The 24,782-nt window shown below is 41.0% G+C and overlaps 1 protein-coding gene across 1 annotated transcript in view; it reads right to left on the bottom strand.

Moving 5' to 3' along the window:
• The window catches only part of LOC115775111 (adhesion G protein-coupled receptor L3), a 194,806-nt gene extending 181,660 nt beyond the window's left edge, over positions 1-13,146 (bottom strand). Inside the window, exon 1 of the mRNA XM_030722616.1 lies at positions 13,056-13,146. Within this exon, the coding sequence (XP_030578476.1) occupies positions 13,056-13,113 (58 nt within the window). The 5' untranslated portion in view covers positions 13,114-13,146. The remainder of the gene's footprint in view (positions 1-13,055) is intronic.
• Positions 13,147-24,782: the final 11,636 nt, after the last annotated feature.

Here is a 24,782-nt window from a genome sequence, read left to right as displayed (position 1 = left end):
GTTTACGCACATAATGAAGGACAAGAAATTATTTAAATGACAAAATTAAAATGTAATTTCATGCATATGCATCTGTTATGTTTGTAGTTTAACAGAGACTTACTTCCTATTGTCCCAATATTTGTATAGGTGGAGCCACGTTCATAATAAAATGCACCTTTTCGCCAGTTGCACGTACACTACATAAAGTAATCCTAGTTTCTTGCTCTATTTTCACACAATGACTGGATGATAAAACTGGTTTATATGTTTATATGTGGGCATATAAAATCTCAGAAAGGCATATTTTAAAGTATTTGAATGAGCACAGATAACAGTGAGTTGACCTGGGGAAGTGGGTGCGATGGGGGTAGGGTTTATTTTTTTTTGCCCTATATACTGTAAGAATCCAAAGGGTGGTACAATTTGATATACCGCAGGGCATCAGCAGATTAAAAGCTGTCTGTATCTGTACTTAACTGCATCTGGCTTGCTTTTGTTACCTCCCTTGTGATTCATTAATTCTTTGTACAGTACAAGTGTGTTTACGTGTGCATATGCCCATTTTAATACATTATCCAATGGGTGTTTCTCCCTGGGGATTGTTACTATCTGGTGCACACGCCTAAAGAATGTGACACTGTTCAAGGATGACAATTTTTAAATCGGGCCCCCCGCTTGCTTTGTTTCACCTCCTTCGTGCGTGGCTAAAACACCACTGGCAGTGCGTAGCGCTGATTCAGTCTTGTCAGTCCCTTCACAGTGCACCAGCTTGTCCTGAAGGATAGTGCAAGCCACACACAGAGGACATTTTAGCACCCCACCACCACCAAGACTGTACATCTCTAGTAGAAAGAAGGTCTCTTTTAGTTGGGTCATGGTGCCTTAAGGGCAGACTGTGCTAGCTTGAAGCAAAGCTAAATGGTTTGCACTGATGTGATGCCAGTGGAGAAGCAAAAGAGACAGAAGGGAAGAAAAGGGAACATGTGGATTTGTGAACAAAGGGAAAAAGTAACAAGGAAAAAAGTGAGATAAAAATGTAAGGGAGGTGGGGGTGTTGGAGCCAAAAAATCTAGTGTTGGAAATGAATGCCGAAGGAAAAAAAAAAAGTGATTTCTTAACCACCCACGGAGTGAGAAGTAATCTCATTCCTCATGTATGCAATCAAGGCATTGCTGCCGCAATTAGCCTGGGTGGCTACGCTGCATCTGAGACACGCAGCTATGATGATCTCCTTTGATCGTCTTTTCTTCTGCATTTAAAATGACAGGTATCAGACATGGGGTTATTGTGCGGAGATAATGACTTCTGAATATGTATGAAGCAACATGAACGCGGCTCTCACGCATCGAGTCATCCGGCTACATCTCTTAACATGTAGCATATTGAGAGCTGACAATAAGTGTACGACGCATGAAATAGCAGGGAATGTGCGATTTGGGGCAAAACGCGCCATACATGGCTTCACACAAGCAGGTGTGGAGCTGTGATGTGCGCTACAATATCACACTGACAAAGGATGGCACCTCAAATAACAACTAATTTACTCTGTAAACCTGTTACTGGGAAACAGAAGCTTCACTGGTTGCATATATTATTTTTAGGCTGAACTGCTGCAAACAATTTAAAGTTTTTTTTTTCACCTATCTTAGAAAAGTCACGGAAACTTTAGAATGTAATACTTAATGGAAAAGGTTTTGCACAATTATGAACAGCTTCACTGCTTATCCATATTTAAAAGCTGCATTGGGTAGGCGTGACATTTTAGTGAGACTATACACCTTGGGAAATAGCTGAATGCAATAAATGTCTTTTTTGTCAGAAAAAGTGCTGGATATGAATTAATTGAGCAGAATGTTTAAAGATCTGTGGACTTATAAGGACTTGATGGGACAAACAATAAGTACATGGTTTATGTCCTGGTTCTGAGCTACATGAAATGGTAAAAGAATATATTAGTATATATTAGAATACATTAGAATATATTAGAGGCTAATCGATATATTGGCGAGGTCGATATATAGGCCGATATTAGCCATTTGCCAATCATATTGGTATCGGCATTTATAATGGTCGACAAATGAAAATTTAAAAGTAAAGACAAGACATGAGAAACACCCTTCGACATGAGTGTTGATGTTGCATAATGTGTCCAGCAGAGGGCACCCTGCAACATCCCTGTTGGCAACATATGTTTAGAAAACCACAAACACAATAACCAGGCAGAGTCGGACAGAGCATAAATGAGTAATCCACCACGTTAAAACAAGATTATTTTTTAACTGCACTGTTGTATTCTCTTAGTAAGCACTCATAAATAACTACACACGACAAATGTTAGGGAAACCTAGTTACATTTTCTTTGTCTGAAGGAAAAAAAAAATTTATATAGGCCGATATCTCAGCTTGCTAACTCACCAAATATTAGTCTAAAATAAAATCCTATATCGTTCAGGCTCTATAAAATACATATCTGCTAAACTAAATAAAAGTAAAAGAAAACACTAATATTATTCATTTTTACTTGTATTTGCTTGTGGTGCAACTATGGCGCCTGTACGATAAATAATTAACATTCTTCAGTTAGGGTGGATATTGTCTTTTCATATCCTCCGGGCTCTGAAGGAAAACACTAAAGATACATGCTTCCTAATGTGACTCATTCATGACAGGAGTCATGTGTCAGATGGGAGGCCACTCAGTTAAAGGGTGGTCCCCGTGATCTCCATCGTGACCTCAATACAAAATACCCCCTATTGTATGCACAGATCTAACATGCAGCTGAGAAACATCTGCAGTGGGCCTATAAAAATGGCACGCCGTATCCTGTGATGCCGTCGCCTGCTGTGGAGTGACATCGCTCACTCTGCCTCTCCGGTTTCAACCCTTGCCTCAGTCCATATCATAGCAGAGAAAGGAGTGCATTATTGCACTGAAAAAGGATCTCCTTCTAGCCCCCACCCCTTCCTCTTCCAGCCTGTGTGTGTGCACGCACGCGTGTGTGTGTGTGTGTGCTTGCATGTGCTAATATGTGTGTGAAGAGTGGGAGGCAAGAGGGAGTGCACCACTGGGGAATGTGCACCTGCAATTTTTCTCATTTGACACAGTTGGTCTTTTGTAGGGTTGCAGGGACAGGGAAATGTCTGTGAAAGTTATGACTCCTGCCCTCTGCCCTCACCTCCTTAAAAAAAGACATCTTCACTATGGTATTCTCCATCTCACTTGAGAATACATCTAAAACCAGACTCGGTGGGGTAACACATTCAACAGATGACCGGACAGGCTGGCTGAACACAAGCAAAAACTGCACTTAACACTGGAGAGCTATCAGATGTATAAACAAAGCTTGCAACAAGCTGAGGACCCATAAGGATGGAGATAAAACAGAGAGAGGGGGGGGGGATCCATCAAATATGTTTAGAAGATAAACTCTCTGATTTATTTTTATTTATGGTGTGTTTAACATATTCATTTCTGCAATTTGCTCAAACAGTTTGTTGACAAACCGTTGCAGATTGTGCAATTATATAATATAATCAAGGCAAAAATAGAAAGCAGTAGAATATCTGAATTTTTTTTAAAAAGGCAATGCTTGGATATTGCTTCCAAATTAAAGGAGATTACGACACAGAACACAACATTAAATAAATCTAAATCTAGAAGCAGTACATGATGTGACGCGAGTTAAATGAGCTGCTTTCCTGGGTTTTTTTTGGTCAAAATTTCTTGAAAACGTGCGATGCCTGCAATTTACGGATGAGCACATTTAGATCCGCCATTGGTCCAGTTGGTCCTTGGGGCTTTCTGGTGTCATATAGGAACACTGTGTGATGCAGGACTTTTTTCTTTTCTTTTTTTTAAATCAATCATCCCGCTTCTCACGTCACTCTCTACACTAGGTGTCCACTGCAGCTTGATGTTTTCAATTATCTTATGCTGTTTCAACACAAGCAATGCGGCCCTGAAAAACTTCCTCGACATTTACCTGATAAGTGCCTTCGAGAATTCAAACATCCCACGCAGCTGGAATGGATATTTTCAAAAGTCCTGCCAGCTCCCGAGTACAAAGTCTGTGTGAAGTTCGACTGCACAGTGAAGCTCCGGTGAATTCACGGTGCACTGGCTTTTGCATACTCTACCCAGATAGCACCAAACAATTTCCAGTAATGTGAATGCAGCTGATGCCGAGTCTCTCCTGCTATACATGTGATAAAGGACAGCTTGTCCAGTGGTGTGAGAGCCAGAAGAAGCCAGATGATCAAAGAGGTTTTAAACACAGTGAGAGATCAGATTTATTTGGATCAGAAGGCCGGTGTTAGGATTTTTTCCCTAAAGTGTCCAAAACAGGTCACAGACCTTCCTCTTGGTCTGTCTCTGTAACCTTCTATATACCGATTATTACATAAAGAGGGGCTATTACAAGCATTTCAGATGTTCTCACTTTCATTTTTCTGTCTAAATAAAGCACTTTTAATAATCCACAAGCATATTAAGCTTTCAGACTGCCTGATTGCTTGTGGGCTTTTTTTCCTATGACTTGTTGCAGTCCCAGATCTCAGCATTTAATTTGGCTGGAGCAGTGTTATCATAACTGATAAATCTACTAAAAATATGACCTGCTTTGCAATAAACTGGAATTATACTTTGAGCAGAGAGTCAAGGGCTACCTCGGGGAGTCTGTTCGGTCAGGATATCAGTGATCCATGGCCCAAACTGACGTCTCCTCCCATGGGTAACAGCTGTGGTGTGAGACTGAGGGCAAACTGTGACCTCTTGAGCCTTGATACTGTACATCTGCAGAGGATGCGGCGGGAGGGAAGCACTAAGGAAGATTTGTGTCCTTCTGTGTGGGAGGGTTTGAGAGAAAGATGATAAAACGAGGGAGTGTGTGTGTGTGTGTGTGTGTGTGTGTGTGTGTGTGTGTGTGTGTGTGTGTGTGTGTGTGTGTGTGTGTGTGTGTGTGTGTGTGTGTGCGTGTGCGTGTGCGCATATCTGTGTGTACTGCTCATGCAGTACATAAAACGCATAAACTACACTGTATTTTCCACCCAGTGCAAAGCACTGGAACTGTAAACTACTTGACCCTGGCATCCTTCCAAACAAGGAGGTCACAGTGAAGAGCTACCATTACTCTCGGGCTATCCTTTCCCCTCTCTCCTTCCTTTTATTTTAATGAGAGCACAATTAATAAGGAAATGGACCAGCTTCCCAAAGGAGGCTGGGTTCCTCTACAATGGAAGCCTTCTTTTGTCAATGGGTGTATTGAATTCCTCTACAAGGCCACTGGGCCATACTGAAGGCCATCTCTGGTATCGCCCTCCCCACCCCCACACGACTAACTCCCTATCGCTTCATACCCCTCTCTGTTCTTCTCAAGGTCTCATGAGCTAATCTGTGCCACGGTATCATTTGATCCCCCCCCATCCTACGCTTTTGCTCTAAATGCAGACTTTACAATACTAAATATTGATTCGCTGGGGCAAAATCACCAGCCACTGTGCACGGTTGGTTTATTCAATGATAAAGCTGAGGGAAGAGAGAGCAGGGTCCCGTGCTACTTTGCCTGTAATTGGCCTGCCGCATCCCTGGTGAACTTTAGTTTGAGGCAAAATGGCATTGCATCTTTGTTTGTGTATGAATACATTAAAATTCACCCTGTTAGCTCAAGTGCCGCATAAGAGAAGGAAAGGAGATCAAAAGGAACAGAGGCTGATTAATCCTTTACCCCTTTTGTTTTCCAATTATTCCCTTTGTTGGTCAAATAAAAGAGGTATCGCTTCACCCGTCCTCTGAGTCCCACAAAGGAAAGCACCTGTATTTTCCTCTTGCATTTGTCTAATGCCCTCAATTGCTCCTAGAAGGCTCGACAACAGCAGCAATCCCACATGCAGCAAAAGATTTACTGATAATGTGCAAATTAAGATGCTCTCATTGCACTGTACTGTACATTTGCAAGGCTGTTTTCTTGTTGTGGCTACAGGGAGCCGTTATGCTAATTTCTTTATCAACTGAACGTGCAAATGTCTCTCGGCTGGGCCAGCAGAATAAAGCACTTCTTAAAATTTGCTGCTGTGACCTTTAAGCGGCATGTTCCACTGAAATAAGACCTCAATGTTACAGAGCAGTGCCAAAACACTGCAGCTTGATCAGTCGCGTCCTTAATGTGAAAGACAGGCATACAAGCAAGCTAGCTGGCTAGCTAATAGCTGGGCAGCAGCTGCGGTGGTGGTGGTGGCGGTAAGTCTGAGGATTGATTCAAAATGTTGCTCATTGCCATTGAAGCCCATACAGGGTGGCCCACAAGCCTTATCTCTATCAGAAGACTGTTTACTTATTTTAATCAAAATTTTGCATTTTAAGAAGGTAAAAAATACCAAATCCCAGTTGTGTTGAATCAAATCGTAATCTCATTTTTTTAAGCTTCAAATTTAGAGAGATAAACGCAAACCAATAAACAGGCAGATATTAAGATGGAAATATCCCAGCCCCCCCACCCCCCACATATACACACATCTACGCAAATATCAGCTCATGCTATTAGCAACATGTGCTTTGGAATGACAGATTGTAATCTGAGTAATTAGCAAAATGCGTACAGTGTGCCTCGAGGCATGTTTAAATCATGCAGTGCTGCAGCAGCAATTCATTATGTGGGTGGTTGGGACACGGAGTCTCGACACCATCATCATACTCTCATCCGTGATTGTTAAAGCCTTATGGTGGAAAGAGCGCTGGGGGTGTGGGGGATCCTTCCAAGCTGAAAGATTAGCATATACAGCACTGCAGTGTCCTAATATCACTACATGTAATCACACATGCAAAGTCCGTCACTGACTACACCTGATGTGCCATCAGAATGCAAATCCCATATCTCTCATATGAACATTCATTTCATAACAATGGAAATAAAGCATGTTTCCTGTATGGATCCCCCCCCCAAAAAAAAGGTAATTCATTTCCCAAATTGAATAAAGCATAGCTCAGCGCGTTGGCTCTCTGCTTGGTTTCTGTTTGCCCTTCCTGCTCCTCACATTCCACCCACACCCTAAATGACTCCCTGACCCCTGCTGTTACGCAATGTGGGAAACCCTGTGGTACTGTACACCCACCATTTTTGCAGTGCCGGCTGGGCCACGGGGTTACTTTGCAATTCTCCCTCCAGCCTTCCCCACACTAAAAAACATACACATGCACTATGCACACACACACACACACACACATTATGCAGTCTAATGTAAACTAACATCTACTGCCACTTGACCTTGCTGTCAATATCTGTCCTCATTAAACACCATTCGGCCGGCTCCAAGTCCACTTTAAATGGCATCATTTGGTGCTTAACAAATTATGCTTGTACAAGTGGGTTGAGTGAGTTGAGATTCTAATTCATTTATTTGGAAGATATACACAGGTCCTAGCACAGACACCTATAAAACATGCAGAGGTATTTAACCCCACTCTGCCATTCTTAATGTTACTGTCATTCATTCCTCTTGGGTTGCAAGTTCTGACAGCAATTTGGCAATGTCAAGCCGTCACTAAGGATGCCACAGGCGGCAAAGGCCATTTTTTTTTATTCCCCCATATCAAGCAGGTATTGATTTTTCACTCATTACAGAAGGACATAAAAAGAGAAGCGGATGTTTGATGCCAAACGCCACACAAAATATATCACACGGATGTGAGGAATTAAACAAAAGGAAAATCCAAAGAGGAAGGAGTCTTTCGACAATGCAATATTTTAATCTCATAGAAAAACTTGCATTCAAATAATGCAGCATGTTCTAACAAAGCGACGCCGTCTTAAAAATGAAAACTTTGCGTTCAGAATGGCGCTATGAAAGAAGCTGGCACTCAAATGACAGCTGTGGAAGCCATCCTTAGGGTAGGCATAAGATTTTATTTTTCCAAATATGCATATTGTTTGTTTTTAGTAAGTCTTGTGGGGTTTATTGGGAAAAAATAATTCATTCCTATGAAATAGAGATGCAAATTTAAAAATAAATAAATAAAAAAAATCTGTTAATGTATTAAACCGGAGGCATTTTAAAGTATATCATAAAAAAACATTTTCAAAGCAGTGCAACTTTTACTATAACACTGAGTTTAAAAAAAATATAATAATAATTACATCTATTTCTTTCTGATTTGATTAAAATCTCTGCTTTTCAAGTCAAGGCTACCCTCAATACAAAGCAATTATCTTAACAAGTACGTATGGTTCTATATTTTGAAGCCAGCAGAGATCAAGCATAGGTACCGTGCACCACTGACAAATGTTAAGTGGTACTTTTTTGACTACCCCAGGCTTTTTTTTTTTTTTAACCCAGTGTGCGCAGGGCTTCATTCTACATTCAAGGATCCTTTTGTGGGGGATGTTTTATGTATATTTTCAAAGCCATGCTCTCATGTGCACGCCTCATCCAGAGTGAATGAGGCATACAGTTTTGAACAAGTAGCACTATGCCCTAAGAAAAAAAAAAAATACAAATGAATTTGGAAATAAAGGTTTTTATTGTGGTTGAGGGGATGGAAATGTCAGGCAGCTTGATCCACGCTTAAGCATCTCAACAAATAAATGAATTTTTATGAAATCTTGCAATGACGTTCAAGGTCCCCTCAGAATGAATACCGAAGACTTTCGTGATCCATTTCTCTCCACCACACGGCTGATATCTGTGGGTTTCAGTGAAGTATTTAGTGAGTTTCTTGTAGTGTGAATTTTGGTTCACGACCCCATCATGATTAATTGTGATAACTGCGAGGATTGTCTGAGTGTATGTCTACTTGCATCATCAGGTCAACAAATACTTCAGTATTTGTATTAATTCTGTTAAACTAACTGGCGTTATTTCCATTTTGCTTCAGGCTACTTTGGAAATTAAGGATGCAAAACTAAGAAAAGTTAACAAGTGTAAGGGATGTCACAATATTAGAATTTCAAACTTGATACCGATACCCAGAAAAATACTTGATAATCAAGACTATTTTTGATACCACGGGGAGAAAAAAATGACTAAATTAAAGGGCATAAATTTAAAAAATAAAGATTAGAACAATACTGCTTTGTGCAAATGTATTCAGCTACAGCCCTCTTTATTTACTGCGCTTCAGGTGACACGGTACCCTATTTTCATTGCCAGCCAAATAGAGTTGGTTAGGTAGGCTGCCACTGTTCCTGTCTAATTGCTGGTAGCCTTTTCTCAGCTGGCTGCCTGTTTACAGCAGTGCTGTGTAAAGTTGTGTGTCAGCTGGATGAGGTGAAGATGGCAGTGTTGGGATTAATATTGTGGCATATGAGTATCTAATCCAATTGGTATCTGGGTATCAATTTTTTTGACAACCCTATTCGGTCCACACACTGCCCCAACTACCTACAGCACTGATAAAGAAAAAAAAGTGCCAGGGCCCTTGTCTATGCCCAACTTCAGTGCAGTCGATGTGGCTGTGGACTCTAAAAATAGTACATGTAAAGTAAATTAAATGAAATTCTATATTGCCAAAAGTATTTGCTCGTCTGGCCTTCACACACATATGAACTTGTGTGACCTCCCATTCTTAATCCAGAAGGTTTATTATGACGTTGGCCCACCCTTTGCAGCTATAACAGCTTCAACTCTTCTGGGAAAGCTTTCTACAAGGTTTAGGAGTGTTTATGGGAATTTTTGACCATTCTTCTAGAAGTACATTTGTGAGGTCAGACACTGATGTTGGAGGAGAAGGCCTGACTCGCAGTCTCGGCTCTAATTCATCACAAAGGTGTTCTTCCACACCAAACTCACTCATCCATGTCTTTATGGACCTGCTTTGGGCACTGGTGTGCAGTCATGTTGGAACAGGAAGGATCCATCCCCAAACTGTTCCCACAGTTTGTCTTGGTATGCTGAAGCATTAGGAGTTCCTTTCACTGGTGATGTAAACCTTGGATGCAGCTGCTCAGCCATGGAAACCCATTCCATGAAGCTCTCTACACACTGTTCTTGAATTAATCTGAAGGCCACATGAAGTTTGGAGGTCTGTAGCGATTGACTCTGCAGAAAGTTGGTGACCTCTGTGCACTATGCACCTCAGAATCTGCTGACTCCACTCTGTGATTTCAAATGCCCTACCACTTCACAGCTGAGTTGCTGTGGTTCCCAATTACTTACTCTTTGTTATAACACCACTAACACTGTGGAATATTTACTAGTGAGGGAATTTCACGACTGAACTTGTTGCACAGGTGGTATCCTATCACAGTACCACGCCTCACTGAGCTCCTGAGAGCGACCCATTCTTTCACAAATGTTTGAAGAAGCAGTCTGCATGCCTAAGTGCTTAATTTTATACTCCTGTGGCCATGGAAGTGATTGGAACACCTGAATTCAATGATTTGGATGGATGAGTGAATACTTTTGGCAATATCATGAATACACATTGCATGTGGAATATACCCAGTCATGCAAAATATACACTTCTTATTAAACAGACATAGTAATGCAAACCAATAAACCGAAACCGGATATGCTATGCAAAATACATGGTAGATAATAGGAATGGGCGTAGCACACTTTCCATGAACTCAAAAGAACTGAATACTGGCTTGACCTGAACTTTTAAATAATGGAAAGACATGTTTGTTTTGATTGCTTTTTCACATCTGTGCAAAGCCTGACACCTGCCTTAGACCGGAATCCATTATTTGACCAGTGCGGTCACTGTTAAGCACCTTGCTATACAGCATCTTACTGATTGTAGCTTAAGCTGGTAGGCAGTGCAGAGCACTGCACAAAGTATTCACAATGTTCTTGGCCCACTTGTATAACTTTAAATTGTTCCCCACCCACTCATGCTACACTTCAAAATATGTAAGCCAAGCTGTCTTGTCAGTGAAGACATTGCTGTACAAAACCTACAGTCATTGAACTCTTATTCTATTTACTCTTACCAAAGCGTAACAATGCCAGTCTAAATAAAGTTTAGTTTTTTGCTTTTTTTTTCCCATCTAATGCATATATAATTCATCCTTGTCCTGAAGTGCTGTATGTGCATGTACATTATGCTGGTGCAAATGAATGATTGACATCCACCCACTCCAAAGCCCACTTATTTGCAACGCTTCAAGAGGCATCTTGCCGTCACAACACAACAGTACATGCCTCAGTAGGCTCTACAAAGAACTTTCTGCCGCTGTGAAATATGAGCTCAAATAAATCATTTGTTTAATTAATTAAGCAAATTAGGCAAATCCAGGGATGCCTTGGCGGATGGAGTCAGTGCCCTGGCAGTAGAAGATTAATTAAGTGGATCGGGTACGGGAACAGTGAGCCTGACGTCAGAGTTTAATGCTCTTGTTTGGTTAGACACAGCTAACCTTAGCATATTAATGCCGGTACCTGAATGTGAGAAAGAGAGGTGTGTTTGTAAGACGCAGCTTTGTTTGAGGCCTGCTGGAGAATGCAGATATGCATGACCAGGCAAAATGGACCTTGTAATATGTTCATTTGCATTACTGCTATTTACCTGACATTGTTCTGTGAGATGCAAAAACCTACTAGTGCACACAAACGCTGAACAGATGTGGCACGCACGCATCTGTCTCATCCATCCCTCATTACCTACCAACCCCTCCTCACCCAGGAGGATGATATCTGCTTCCACGTTTGATGCATGCACTTGTATCTGACCGTAGGAAAAAACAAAAACAAAAAAACAAGCGTCAAACTTCATGCTTTTCGTCCTCTAAATTTGTTTCTTGAGCCGTCATCCATTACAAATCGGCGATGTCTCTGATTCCACGGGGCAGTATTAAGCGGAATGAATCTAAAATTCATCCTAGAGGATTTTTACATGCACAGAAACACATGATTAATGTGCCGCTCAGGCATGGCTCGAGCGTTTGGGACATTGCTTTTCCTTTGTTAGTCGATCTCACCAAAACAACGTCAAGGGTTGCGTTCCACCTATTTTTCAAGCCGGTGACAGCATCTGTGATGGAACTTTTTATTAATCTCGCAAGTCTTCATAGCCACGCTGGCACTCAGAGAGATCAGAGGGAAGCGCATATACAAGCACACAAACAAACAAGAGCACCACCCACACGCAAACAGCCGCGCATCCTTATCACTCCTTAAGCTGCATTCTCTCGCTGACATTTTTATTTTTTTTATTTTTTTTTTATCTGACGCTTGTCCAGAAATATTCCTCATTCTGTTCAACAGCAAAGTGGTAGACAGTGTGGTATGTGCTGACATACAAAAAGAAAATAAAGACAAGAAAGGGCACTGTTCAGCTTCTACTGCAGCCTCTTACCCTAAGTGGCAAATGCATCTGTGTGCATGTGTACTCTGATTATTAAAAGTGCAACTTGGCATGTGTGTGTCAGCAGGAACAGTGCTAGTTTCTTTTGCTTGACGCTAGTCAGCCGTGTGCGTGCGTGCGTGCCTGACTTTCAGACAAAAGGGAATATAGATGCCAAAGTAGGCCAGCATCCCCCAGAGCACACATTTCCAACACTCTCAGGGTGAAACACGCACAATGACATTGTGGTGAATATTCCCTCTCAAGCTTCCCCAGCTGCAAAACAGTTCACTGGCAACATCTGGCCATGTCTGCTTATAGCATCAGGCTGAGGCTGAGTATTAAATGATTGTTCTTGATGAACATGTCAAATTATTTGCTAGGTGTCAGCGACTAAATCTGGTACGAAATCCTCCTACGTGGGTGTTTTTGCACCTTATGGAATCAGTGGTTTATGAATTTGATGTCACCTATTCCTTCGCGATGAGGGAGAGGTTGATTACAGAGGGAGCAGAATGATTGATTTAAAGGACTGTGAAGGTGTTTTCGCATGGTTCAGCCCATTTATGAGAAATCATGCCAGCCCTGCAGCTGACCATTTTCCAAATGGTTGCAAACAGATTTTAAAACTGATGAATGCACTTTTCTGCATTTCTATTCACCCCCATACTGACATAAACTAAATGCAGTTTGGGGGGAATGCAGTCGTGTTATGTTTGGGGACAAAAATCACACTGCATAAATATGAAGTATACTGGATTTATGGTGGGGCTAAAACATGCAAAAGCAGACCTTACTTCCTTTACATAAACTGAGCGTCACAGGGTGTCTCCAGCTGACAGATTTCAGCCACATTTCTCGGATGTCTGCCTTATTTCAACCACTTCACTTCCATCCCCAGGGACACTTTCTAATGGGCTGTGACTGTGTTATCCTACAGATGTTTGTCCAACCGGTGGACCATCATTATGCATCTTTCTGATGAAGCCACGTGCAAATGCTGAAAAAGAACAGATGCCTCCAGTTAGGGGACTGCAGCTTTAAGAAAATTAACGGCAGTTAAAAATCAGCCGATTTAGACAGAGGCAGAATTTCACACCGATAGCCCTAAAGGTGCTTCCATACGGCCTGATAGGCATATCTGTTTAAAGCAGCACTTTGCAGTCAATGCTAATCAAATGAAAGGTCAAAAGTACTAATAACACTGACCACACACACAGAGTGTCTGCTCTTAATATGGCTGCTTGTATGTGGATATGTGAGTACCTTTGTGCTGCGCATAGCAGTGTTAGGTGTTAGTGTGAGTGCTTTGACATTTTACGGTGAGGCCTGAATCAGAAATGAGGTTACTAAGTTTCATGCTACTACTGTAATTTAATTTACCTAAATCTACTCTGATATAATAGAGAACAAGTTTTATTATAAGGAGGAGATGGCTCTTGCTGTTCATGCATTTCATATATATATATATATTTTTTTTTTTTATTTCTTTATGATGTTTAACAGCCCTCACCAATAAATATTTGAGGCTACTAAAAATGAACTCTGTGTGTGTGGCATGAGTAATTTTTATGCATCTACCTCTCACCTAGTTATTTTAAGATATTAAGGCAGTATTGCTACTTGAAAGTGGACCACAATTTGAATTCTCACATGAAGCTAAATGAAAAAAAAATCATGTTTTTTTGGACGTATTGTGCAAACTTCACGCTTATGATCAGGTGTTTCCCATTATAACAGTGTTACCAGCTGTAAAACAGCTCTCAGGAATATGTTACCCCCCCCTCCCCCGAACAAGCTCATGTTTTGCTGGCTATCAGCTGTTATCACCAATTATTTAAACCAAGTGCCACTACACATTTGCGAGGTGCCACTGTGCTGACGAGTTCGTATTTCACCCCAAAAAACAGAAGCCACGACGCTAGGCTAACTGTGGTCCACTGGGGAAAAGGGAAGCCTAGCTCGCCATCATTAGTGCTCTTTCCCTCTAGATTTTCAATAGTGGCAGTCATCAACAGCTCTTTCCCGCACAGCGCCGAGTTCACCTCGCATTACTCAAAAGAGGGAGTCGAGACAGCTTTATAAATAGTCCTTTCTTTGCAAAAATGAATTTTCATTTCCAGTTCGACTACCTCATAATGTCTAAATCTTTACTCAATGGAGCTCTCTAAAGACGGATGGAACCTGTAACACATCGTTGGCCCCCTGACCTTCTTCAGAGTTTCTTCTCAGTGTTAAGGAAAAAACAAAGAAGCGCACCCACCTCCCCGGTCTACAGATATCACAGCACAAAAACAATTCAATTAGCCTCAAATCTCCCATTAATGGTTTTCGCCATATTAAATTAACATTTTTATGGGCCATTGCCCCACTCTCCCCGCCACTCCCTACATCTAAACCCAAGCTGCATCCACACCCCGAGCTACCAGACCACCACCACTGACTACTTTTAATCTGAATTTAAATGACTTCATTTACTTTGCCTCTGAAACAATCCACAGAAGGCCAAAGGGAAACACTGTGGTTTCTGTTCACAGAGACGCGGTAAAAGAAAGACCTTGCAAATTAATCTTAAGATCTTAATTCATGAAGTGATAAAAGAAGCCCTTGTTTTTTTTGTTTTTTTTTATTTTAATTCTTGCAAATTTCACAATCCTAAGCGTACGCCACAAAGACGAGTCGGCGTTAATGATTCTTTGAAAGTAATTTCAGTTCATTTTTCTATTGCCAGGAGAGCAAAAGACAGAGCCAAGAGTAAGAGGGACAGATCTAAAAATAGATTAAAAATCACAGAAAAAAAACACAGACAGAAAAATCAAAAGAAGAAAAGTGTAGGAAAAAAGTTTCAGGGAGTTTAGGGAGTAAAAATAACTGCTAATTAGTGAGAGGAGCTACATAGACGGTGAAAACGAGACAGACATAAAGTCAGAGGCTTTTATTGCAGTTGGCTGACAGAATCTGGCACTTAAATAGCGAAAGCATGAAATTCTGATACAGCTGCAAACCATGCCAATCAGGAAATGCAAGAGGCACGGTTTGCGCCTACATCTGCACATCCACACAGACACAAACACTTGTTCTAATGAGCTCAACCTACCCAGTGCGGCTGGTGCGAAGAGGCTGGCGAGGACTAGCAGGCGTGCGGTCAACATGGCCTCCTCCTCCTCTTACCGCCCGCTGCCGAAGGTCCCAGATAAGTTCAGTGCTCAGTGTTTTGCTGGCAAATGCCGCAGCTGGGTGCTTCCTTTATGGCACGGATCCCTCCACTGCGGCACTCTTCCCACAGGACCACAAGCCTTGCTCTCTGATTCCAGATGCCTTCTAAAATCTGTCAGAAGAAACAACAAAAACAACATGCCTGTGAGCTGAACAGAAGACTGGAAGTAAGTCAGGTTCGGGATCTGATGGAAAACTTCTTGGTGAGTCATTATTTTACAGGAACAATTAGTGTGTTGTCTTTTCCAGTAAAAAAAGAACAGCAGATGGATGCTGGTGGCTTTATAAATCCTTATACACAGCCCTTATGGCCCTGTGGGTTTCAAGTTCTCATCAAGTGACACAGTGCAAGTTGCTCAGTCTCCAGTCAGATGAACTCATACTGGGTACCAAACACCAAACCAAACACTAAGAGAGTGCAAACCACAAAAGGTATTTTTGGATATTCTGTTGTTGTTTGCTCGTCGAAGTGTTAACTCCTCCACCTTACCAACAAATCGCTCCCACAGAGCGACGAGCACAGAGCGATGAAGCACACGCTGCTTCAGTACAACTATGTTTGGAGTATTGCGTATGTGCTCCAAACCTCATGTATTCTCACAGGATTGATGGTAATTGACATAAGAAACGCAGTAGTGTTTTCACATTCCTGGGGGGTATGAACCAGAACTTTGGAGTTTGAGATTTTGCACATATGGACATTTTTTTTTTTTCGCACACCCGGGCTTCACTCCAAAATTCCAGTCAACAAAACGGTTAACCAGATCCACTTTGAGGAGCCAGTTTCACCAGAGCTACCCTCGACCTCTTGAGAGGGCCGCACCGGTGAACTCCTGACACTGGAAGTCATTGCTAAGCTAGTGCTACTTAGCATAAAATAAGCTGCAAATATCAAATGTGTTTTGCATGGTGTTGCCTTGTGACTGCTGTGAGACTCCAGAGGGCTATTCAAAATAAAGATATGTGAACATTTGCGACATCATAGTGAGATCTGAATATAGGGTGCACGGTTGAAGGAGGATTAACGGTATAATCTGATGTGATTCATAAGATGATCCACATGAAATAAATATCATGATATTAAAGTTAAATCAGCTTTAATGATTACCCCCCCCCCCCAAAAAAAAAAAAAATAAATAAATAAAAAGCTTCTATTATCCACCATCAGCCACAATCTGCTGCAGAAATGTAATCTCCACAAAATGACAAAAAGTGCACACAATCCTGGCATCCACTACACAATCATCACTGCTCCACGTTCGGCAATCTGTGCTGCACTTAATATTATAGGGGAGCTAATTCCTTTGTGGGTGTGCAGAAAAGCTGGTTGCAAAAGGTCAAGCGCTGCGTCAAAGTATATTGCACCGAAGTTGACTGACATAAGAATATCAAGTTATAGGAATAATATATGTTTATCAGATTTCCCATATCTCTCTCCCCCTGTTGTATAAGCAGTGGCAACTCCCCATCTCAGAATCTAGCTCTTAATCCTAATTCAAAAAAAGCCAAGATTAGACTAATCAGATTTTCTGAGCAGATATTAATGGACTTTACAGAAGGGGAGAAAGCCTATCATCAGTCTCTGCATAGAAAGGCCATTTGGGCAATATTAGAGGTTAAAAGTGCTCATTAGCAAAGTCTTGGCAGGCCTCCATGAGTGAATTCAACCAGAGCTTGGACACCATCTACTGAAGCTCCATCCACTGTATTGTTCACTCTATCCCTTGCATGTATGACTACAGGACTTTTAAGAAGTTAAAATAGCAATGTGAAAGAGCGTACTTGATCAAAGCCGTATATCCTTATGAGTAAGCAGCGCTTTTAATAAAACGCTTTGACAGCTCCGGGAGAGCTAAATTAAATGTGACATCAAATCAGATGCCGAGACTCCCTTGACAAAAAAATACATTATTCCGGGAATAATCACTTCCAAATACTCTGTCCAAGCAGCAAATTGGAGCTGAAGTTTATAGCATAGGACATTTTTTAGTAAAAAGCAGACTAAAGAAATATATGTGACCAAGTCAGAAGCTGTGATTGCTGCACCTAAACTTTAACCAAAAAAAAAGAAAAAAAGAAATGCAGGCCCCAGGCTGGAGATAGATTTTTTTTTTTCTCAATGGATGGTAGACAATAAGAATTTGTGTGCGCCAGTGAGCGTACACGCCACATCTCACAGCACAGCTTATTAAGCAGCAACTACTTGCACAGGTGTTACTTAAGAAATTATCACATAAAATGAAAAACACTATCACAGTTGTTAATTTGCTCTGCAAAAAAAAAAAAAAAAAAAGAAAGAAAGAAAAAGAAAAAAAAAATGTGTGGGCTTAGGTACTGAAACTGCCATCAAGCGCCAAAGGAACACATCATAAAATACATATTTATGAGAAAGGCTTGGACCCTGTTCAATGGGTGTGTGGGGGGGCGGGGGAGGGGGCCAAGGCAAGCGCTAGTCCGGCATTGCCAACTCGTCTTGTATTCCAGAAGGAGCCTTATGATACATTATGGTGCTGACGTTTCAAGGGTACTTGTTCTGAGGGGGATTTAGGATAACTCCCTTAGATAAGCTGGCCAACATTTAGCAGACCTAGCAACAACTGCACCGTCTGTTCTCAGCCACATCAAGGAGACTTCTTCATTACGGCCTCGCTGTTTCCACAGAACAACTTCTTCCTCAGTCCTGTTGTGTTGTTGTTGTTGTTGTTTTTTTTGTCATTTCTGTGACTGTGCGTGTGCCAGCGGAGCCAAGATGAAACTTGACAGTTTTAATTAACTGACAAGTTTATCTAACAAACCTGGGTGATACAAAAAAAGTAAGAGAAGTGGTTGTTGAGCGAGGGGGTGGGTGTTGTGTGACTGCATTCAAGAAGAAAGGGGGGGGGGGCAAGTGGGTAGCAATGAGGGGCGCAAACCTATTAACACAATTTAAGTCTGATCCACAGCTCGTGATGGTTTCAAAATGCCAAAGTAAACATATTTAATGCCTGCATGTTCATTAATCATGTGTGGAAATGTTGCTGCAAAGGTGCGGAAGACTCTCGCCATTCCTGTGACACCGCAGTGTTAAAAGCTACAAAAGAAGATGTTTGGCTTTGCTGATTTACTACTAAACACCTCACGCAATCGTGACATTGATAATGCTCCCGTGCTCCTCCAACCGGGTGAGAATCAAATGTGTTATGTTGTAATTAGTCATGCTGTGTGACTACTTTGTCAATGACACCTGATATGAAAAAAAATAAATAAATAAACATCTTGGAAAGACGGATAGGAAACCTGGATAAATTCCACACACGAATGCTAAAAGGAAAACATAATATACCGGTGCCTCGGCATGCGCTGGGGTACCTGTCACCACTACAGTGTAATTTCTCTCCTGCAAAATTGTTGGAGGCCATTTCATATATTTTATAGAAGCCTGGTCAGCCTCTTTACTATAAACTCTCTCTGCCTTCCTCTTTTTTTTTTTTTAACTCCAACGCTTGGGTGCATTAGCGATAACCAGAAGGCAAATACAATATGCCAGTTGTTTTACATGCTTTTTCCATGTACTTTCCATATTTAAATACACAAAGAGTTTACATCTGAGTCACTGTCCCTCCACTGCATTTGTTGAACGGCACTTGTTCACTCCGCTTTGGGTCAAAAAAGAGCAGTCCGCTCTGAAAAATATTTCAGAATAGGAAACCAGGCGTGTACAGTACATTTTACTCTTCGAGTGTTTGCATTTTAAATTAAATGCAGGCACGTTAATGCCTTGTTGAGCATTGTTGCTAAAAATGGGCTACAAGGATAAAATGTTACTAAAAATATAAATATTAATGTTATTTTCTTGATTTCTTAGGAATATATAAATTTTGGTCTAAACCAGTGAACGCTGATGCAGACTGTTCTCAGTCCAGAACAAAAATAAATCCTTAAAACATACTTACATACAAATTACCTACATACAATTAAAACTATAAAACAGATGATAAAAGTTCTATTGTCACAGATAAAGTTCTCTTATTGAATACCTGACATGTACATCTGTATCTAATCACTGTTTTCATTACTGCTCAGACTCAGTTTTCTATGCAACAAATGATTCCTTGCCTTTTAAAATGTCAAAATATATGAAAGCTCTCCATTATAATCTCTTAAAGGCCAAGACGTCCAGTCTAAAACCCAAAGATCTTGTAATTTAAATCAGATTAATTTCAATCAGACTGCTCGGTGAGCACAGACAAACTGTACAGGAAGGGGCAGAGCCGGCTCTATTTTCTGAGGAGATTGGAGTCCTTCAACATCTGCAAGAGTGTTCTGCAGATGTTCTACCAATCTATAGTTGCCAGCATTCGCTATGTGGTGGTGGTGTGCTGGGGAGGCAGCATCAGGAAGAGAGATGTGCTGAGGCTGGATAAGTTGGTCAGGCGGGCTGGGTCAACTGTCATTTGTTCCAAGAGCCATCAGCGTTTTAAACCCTTCACTCCGGGGACGTTAGCATACTAGCATCATTACATATGTTGATATTTGGCACTCTGTAAACCAGACACTTTCTCACTCTATATTACTGTATATTAGATTACTGTATTATATTACAGGGCGTGGCTGTAGCTCAGGAGGTAGAGCAGGTAACCTACTGTACTAATGGGAAGGTTGGTGGTTTGATCCCTGGCTGCTCCAGTCTGCATGCCAGAGTATCTTTGGGCAAGATACTAAACCCCAAGTTGCTCTCCGATGTGGAGTATGAATGTATATTATTATATAATTTATATTTTATATTATTATATTTGTATTACCGTATATTATCAATAAATTACTGCATATTACTCCACTGCATTGCTGCACATCTGCCTCTGTATTCTACCATATTGTCTGTATTTATTGTGCGTGTTAAGCTGCTGGATGCCCTAATTTCCTTTGGGATCAATAAAGTATCTATCTATCTATCTATCTATCTATCTATCTTAGAAAAAAATTGAGCAAACACTAATACTTCAATTCATCTGGACAATGTTATGAAAAATGTTCCCTGGGCAAATCACATCTTTTCATGTGACTCCTCACTTGGATTTCTGACCAGCGGTGACTGTGGATTTTCATTTTAAATCTTATAAATGCTGGATTTCATCACTTGCAGCACTCTCATTTCACCAATACAGATGGCGAGATAGCCATCGCGCTGATTCGCATCACTGCCCGGCGGGCACTTCTCCGTCACTTCATGACCTAAGGAAACCGAAAATGATTTCTATTAATCCAGAGACTTTCTATTCAGTATCGCTGTAACAATGTAAAACTTGATCCTCTGTGTTATCTGATGGGGACATACGAAGTGTGATATAACTAGTCACGCCTGCTTGAAGCCCTCCCACGTTACACTATGTAATGAAGTAGGATCAGGTTAAGTAGCATGTCTCAGATTTTCAACTGCTTCATGTCCAGATGCTTATCACACTGGCAGGGAGGGCTTGGTAATATTTATGAGATAGACAGTGTGTTCATGCAAATGAAGTGTCTCATATAAAATGAATATTAATCAAGCCCACTGTCTGCATACAAGATGATTGATGAGCACTCACTCGGAAATCTTAGGAGATGAGCTGAGATGATTAAAACCGAGATGATCCTTTCCGTCTACAGTTAAAGATTATTTTTTCCACTCGGTTGGGCTTCCAGATCTTGCTGATGGCTTAAAATTGAGCGGTCAACGTTATGATGCTAAACTCAGCTGAAATGTCATAATCATGCTTTATGCGAGCTGAAAGGTGTGAAAAAAAACCAAAGGTAAACGGAGAGTGCTCTTTTAAAGGCACTGTGTGCATCCTTGGAGCCTGACAACGTGAGCAGCCAGGCATTCACTCATACAATTGCTTTTCCACAAGGGACCCCAACACAGCTAGCCACTGACAGGCCGATAATAGCGCTAACTTTAGCCTGTACAGTGTCTGAATGGTCCTATATGATAGGCTTGTTGAGTGTGACTGATGGCCTGGGTTAAATAATGGGGCCCTACCTCTGCTCCTCCTTGCACACAAAGGCGCTGTAACCCCTCCTGACACGCAGGACACTTCCCAACTAAAAGACAATAGCAACACAAGCCATTAGAGGAAATTACTTGCACGCACAATAATAATAATAATAATAAAAAACCTAGGTGCAAAACAAATAAAACAAATTACGGCTACAAATATTTAACAGTACACCGGGATACTATAGGGATGGGCTGAACTCCCACAAGGGAAAGAAATAAAAAACACACAGGCAGTTGGGTGAATAAATGCAGATAGATGCCTCGTTTAAAGGCAGAGCAAATCTGCCTTGAGACAGTTCTCCATTATAATGCAAAGCTCAGGCACTATCCATTTTCCACGTCTTCCTCTTTTCAATCCTCCCTCTCTTCTTCTCTCGGCATATCTTGCCTAATGCAGCACAAATGGATCCCAGACAAAGAAAAAGGAAGCGAGAGGAAGAGGCGGGTAATAGGCAGGACAGGAAAGATAGAAGGATGGGCGATTGAGAATTGGGGAGGAATGTACAGTAAAAAGGACTAGAGGATAATCGGATGGGAGGGCAGAGAGAGAGAAAGAGGGAGAGGAGGAGAAGACGAATGATATGGATTGAAGGAGGAATAAAAACCAGAAAAAGAGGAAGATGAAAGGGGAAAAAAAAAAAAAAAATCATACGAGCTGATGTTCGAAGGTAATTAATCGCAGACTAGATTCAATGTACAGCCTTCACTTCAGCTGTTGTTGCCATAGTGGCTCAGGTGGACAGGTTACCATGACAACCTCACCTGTTGGCCATTAATCACCTTGCAGGAGCAATTGGCATGCTGTGCCCACAAACACTGCAAGTCATTATGTGGCCAGGATTGATTTTGGATGTGAGCTAAAAAGGCCTCATATTACATGACTACGTTGGACTAAAGTAGATAGTGCTCAAGGCAGAAAAAAAAAAATACTCACAATTTGTATGAGCAGAACAGGGTTTATAGGTTTAAAGCACGGGTGACCTCAAAGTTAAACCCCACACACCCTCGGGGAAAGTATAGATTTCTTCTAGGGAGCAGCATCAATATATTGCCATTGTATTATGCTGACACAGCTATCTTCAAAGATACAGATTGATAGCATTGACAGGGTTATGGATATAATTACTGTGTGGTAAAAACCATGTCCTCATCTTCCAGCTGAGAGTACCACCGTAATTTTAAGCAATATTAATGGCTCTGAGGATGGCAGTATCTGTTTGTCAGTTTGCTAAGCTGGTCTAGCCTGATGGATGGATTGTTTTGAGATTTGGTTGTTGCAGTCATGTTGGACAGAGCCCCAAGACATCAGGGGGCTGACACAGAGACTGGCTTTTTCTTTTAAATTTAAATACCTCAGTAACTATTGATGGCCTGCCAAAAAAAAATATGAATTTTAAATCTCAGGCCAAGAGCAAAGCCTTTTCTTATCCAGTAATTATATAATAAAATTTTGACATTGATGATTATCACTACTAAATACTACAGTATAAGTTTGTATAACAAAAGAGTTATAATTTCAGGTTTTGAGTGAAATATCTCACCATTACATTCCCATCACCATCTGTTTTATGGTAGCATGCCAACATACTAAACTATAAATGGTGATGCGTCTAAAATTATGTAGGAGGGCTGTCACAATACTAGAATTTCAATCTCGATACTGATACCCAGGAAAATACTCGATAACTGATACAACCTTTGATACCACTAGGTGAAAACTGAACAGGCTTGGTTTTTTTGTTAAACAAACAAAATAAAATATTTAAATAAAGCAAATGAACAATGCTTGTGTACAGTTTGTAAAATAGACTGCTATTGTTTCTGTCTAGCTGCTGGTGGAGTTTTTTTGAGCTTCACTCAGGGACTTTAAGTGAAACATAATTTAGACACAAATAATTATGTTATCCTCTTGAATTAACACTGTCTATTAACTTTCCAGGCAACCAGGGCTGAAAATGTTTGCTGCAAGGCGCCCATATTAATTAGCCACTAGCTTAATAATATATTAACAGAGGGCTAATGTGGCTATCAGGTAATTGCTAGTAGTTACTAGCGTGGATAGCAGTTCACACATTGTCAGAGTGAATGGCTGCATTAAGAATAGGTGAGTCTGAAAAATACTTTTAATGCACGAAACATTCACACAAATTTTACGTATCCATTGTGTAAAAGCTTTAACATTTATGCTACTGTTCATACGTTCAGCCGCTAGTGAGGGGAGGGGCCATGTGGCCATCTGTTTGCAGCGTTGCTCAATGTTGCCAACTTGGCGACTTTGTCGCTAGATTTAGCGGTTTTTCAGACCCCCCCCTAGCGAGTTTTTTTCCAAAAAGCGACTAGCGACAAATTTAGCGAGTTTTCGCGGTGACGTTGGCGGCTTTTGGAGAGTTTTCTGTTAACCTGAAATCGTCCGCTATCGCCCTGTTTTGTGTAAATACAGCCTTGGCTTACCTGGCTGTTGGTATGTACCGTGAGTCACGTGGGTCTGTTCGTGTTCTCCTGATGCAGCCGGTGGATACGACGCCGCATTGAGCGGGTGGGCCTGTTGCTGTGATACGTCAGCGTATGGATTTACTGAGCTGGAAATCCTGCTGACTGAAGGATGGAAGTTTGTTCATTCGGTTTGTTCACATGTTTGTTATCTTACATAAGAGGAAGCACTTTGGTGAAGTCTACTTCACTGCAGACTGGCTTTTTAAAGAATCAGTCAGCCTTTTGCTATTTTATATATTTCTGTATCTTTTCTGTTTACATTTTAATAGCACAGCTGTGAGTCTTTTGTTATGGAGGAAAAAAGCATTAATTTATTTGAGGAGCATTATTATTTAAATATGCCAGTGGTTTATTTTTGAGCAATTTCTCATGTACATCTACAGCTGAATGTTAATAAAAGTGTCACATTTGGGACATATAGCTTTGACTCTGAAGTGCCCTTTTGTTTATACCTTTGGGAAGAAAAAAATATCAAGATATATTTCGTATATCGCCATTCAGCTAAAAAATATCGAGATATTATTTTGTCCATATTCCCCCACCCTAGTAGTTCTAAACATATTTAGGGTGTTTTTTCTTCACTTTTTGTCTCTCCAAAGATGTTATTCCTCTCTCCTACAGCCTTGATTGCAACTACATGCAAATAACCAATTATGCAAATTAGGTGATGACGTCATATAACGACTTCTGGCGACTTTTAGGACAGCCAATAGCTACTTTCCTTGCTGAGGAGTTGGCAACAGTGGCGTTGCTGTGTGAAATTGTGTGTCAACTGGAGGAGGTGAATACTGCGCTGTTG

Source organism: Archocentrus centrarchus (assembly GCF_007364275.1).
Source record: "Archocentrus centrarchus isolate MPI-CPG fArcCen1 chromosome 18 unlocalized genomic scaffold, fArcCen1 scaffold_23_ctg1, whole genome shotgun sequence".
NCBI classification, from domain to species: Eukaryota; Metazoa; Chordata; class Actinopteri; order Cichliformes; family Cichlidae; genus Archocentrus; species Archocentrus centrarchus.
Note: the sequence above shows the minus strand (reverse complement) of the source record. Positions and strands in the feature narration are given on the sequence as shown.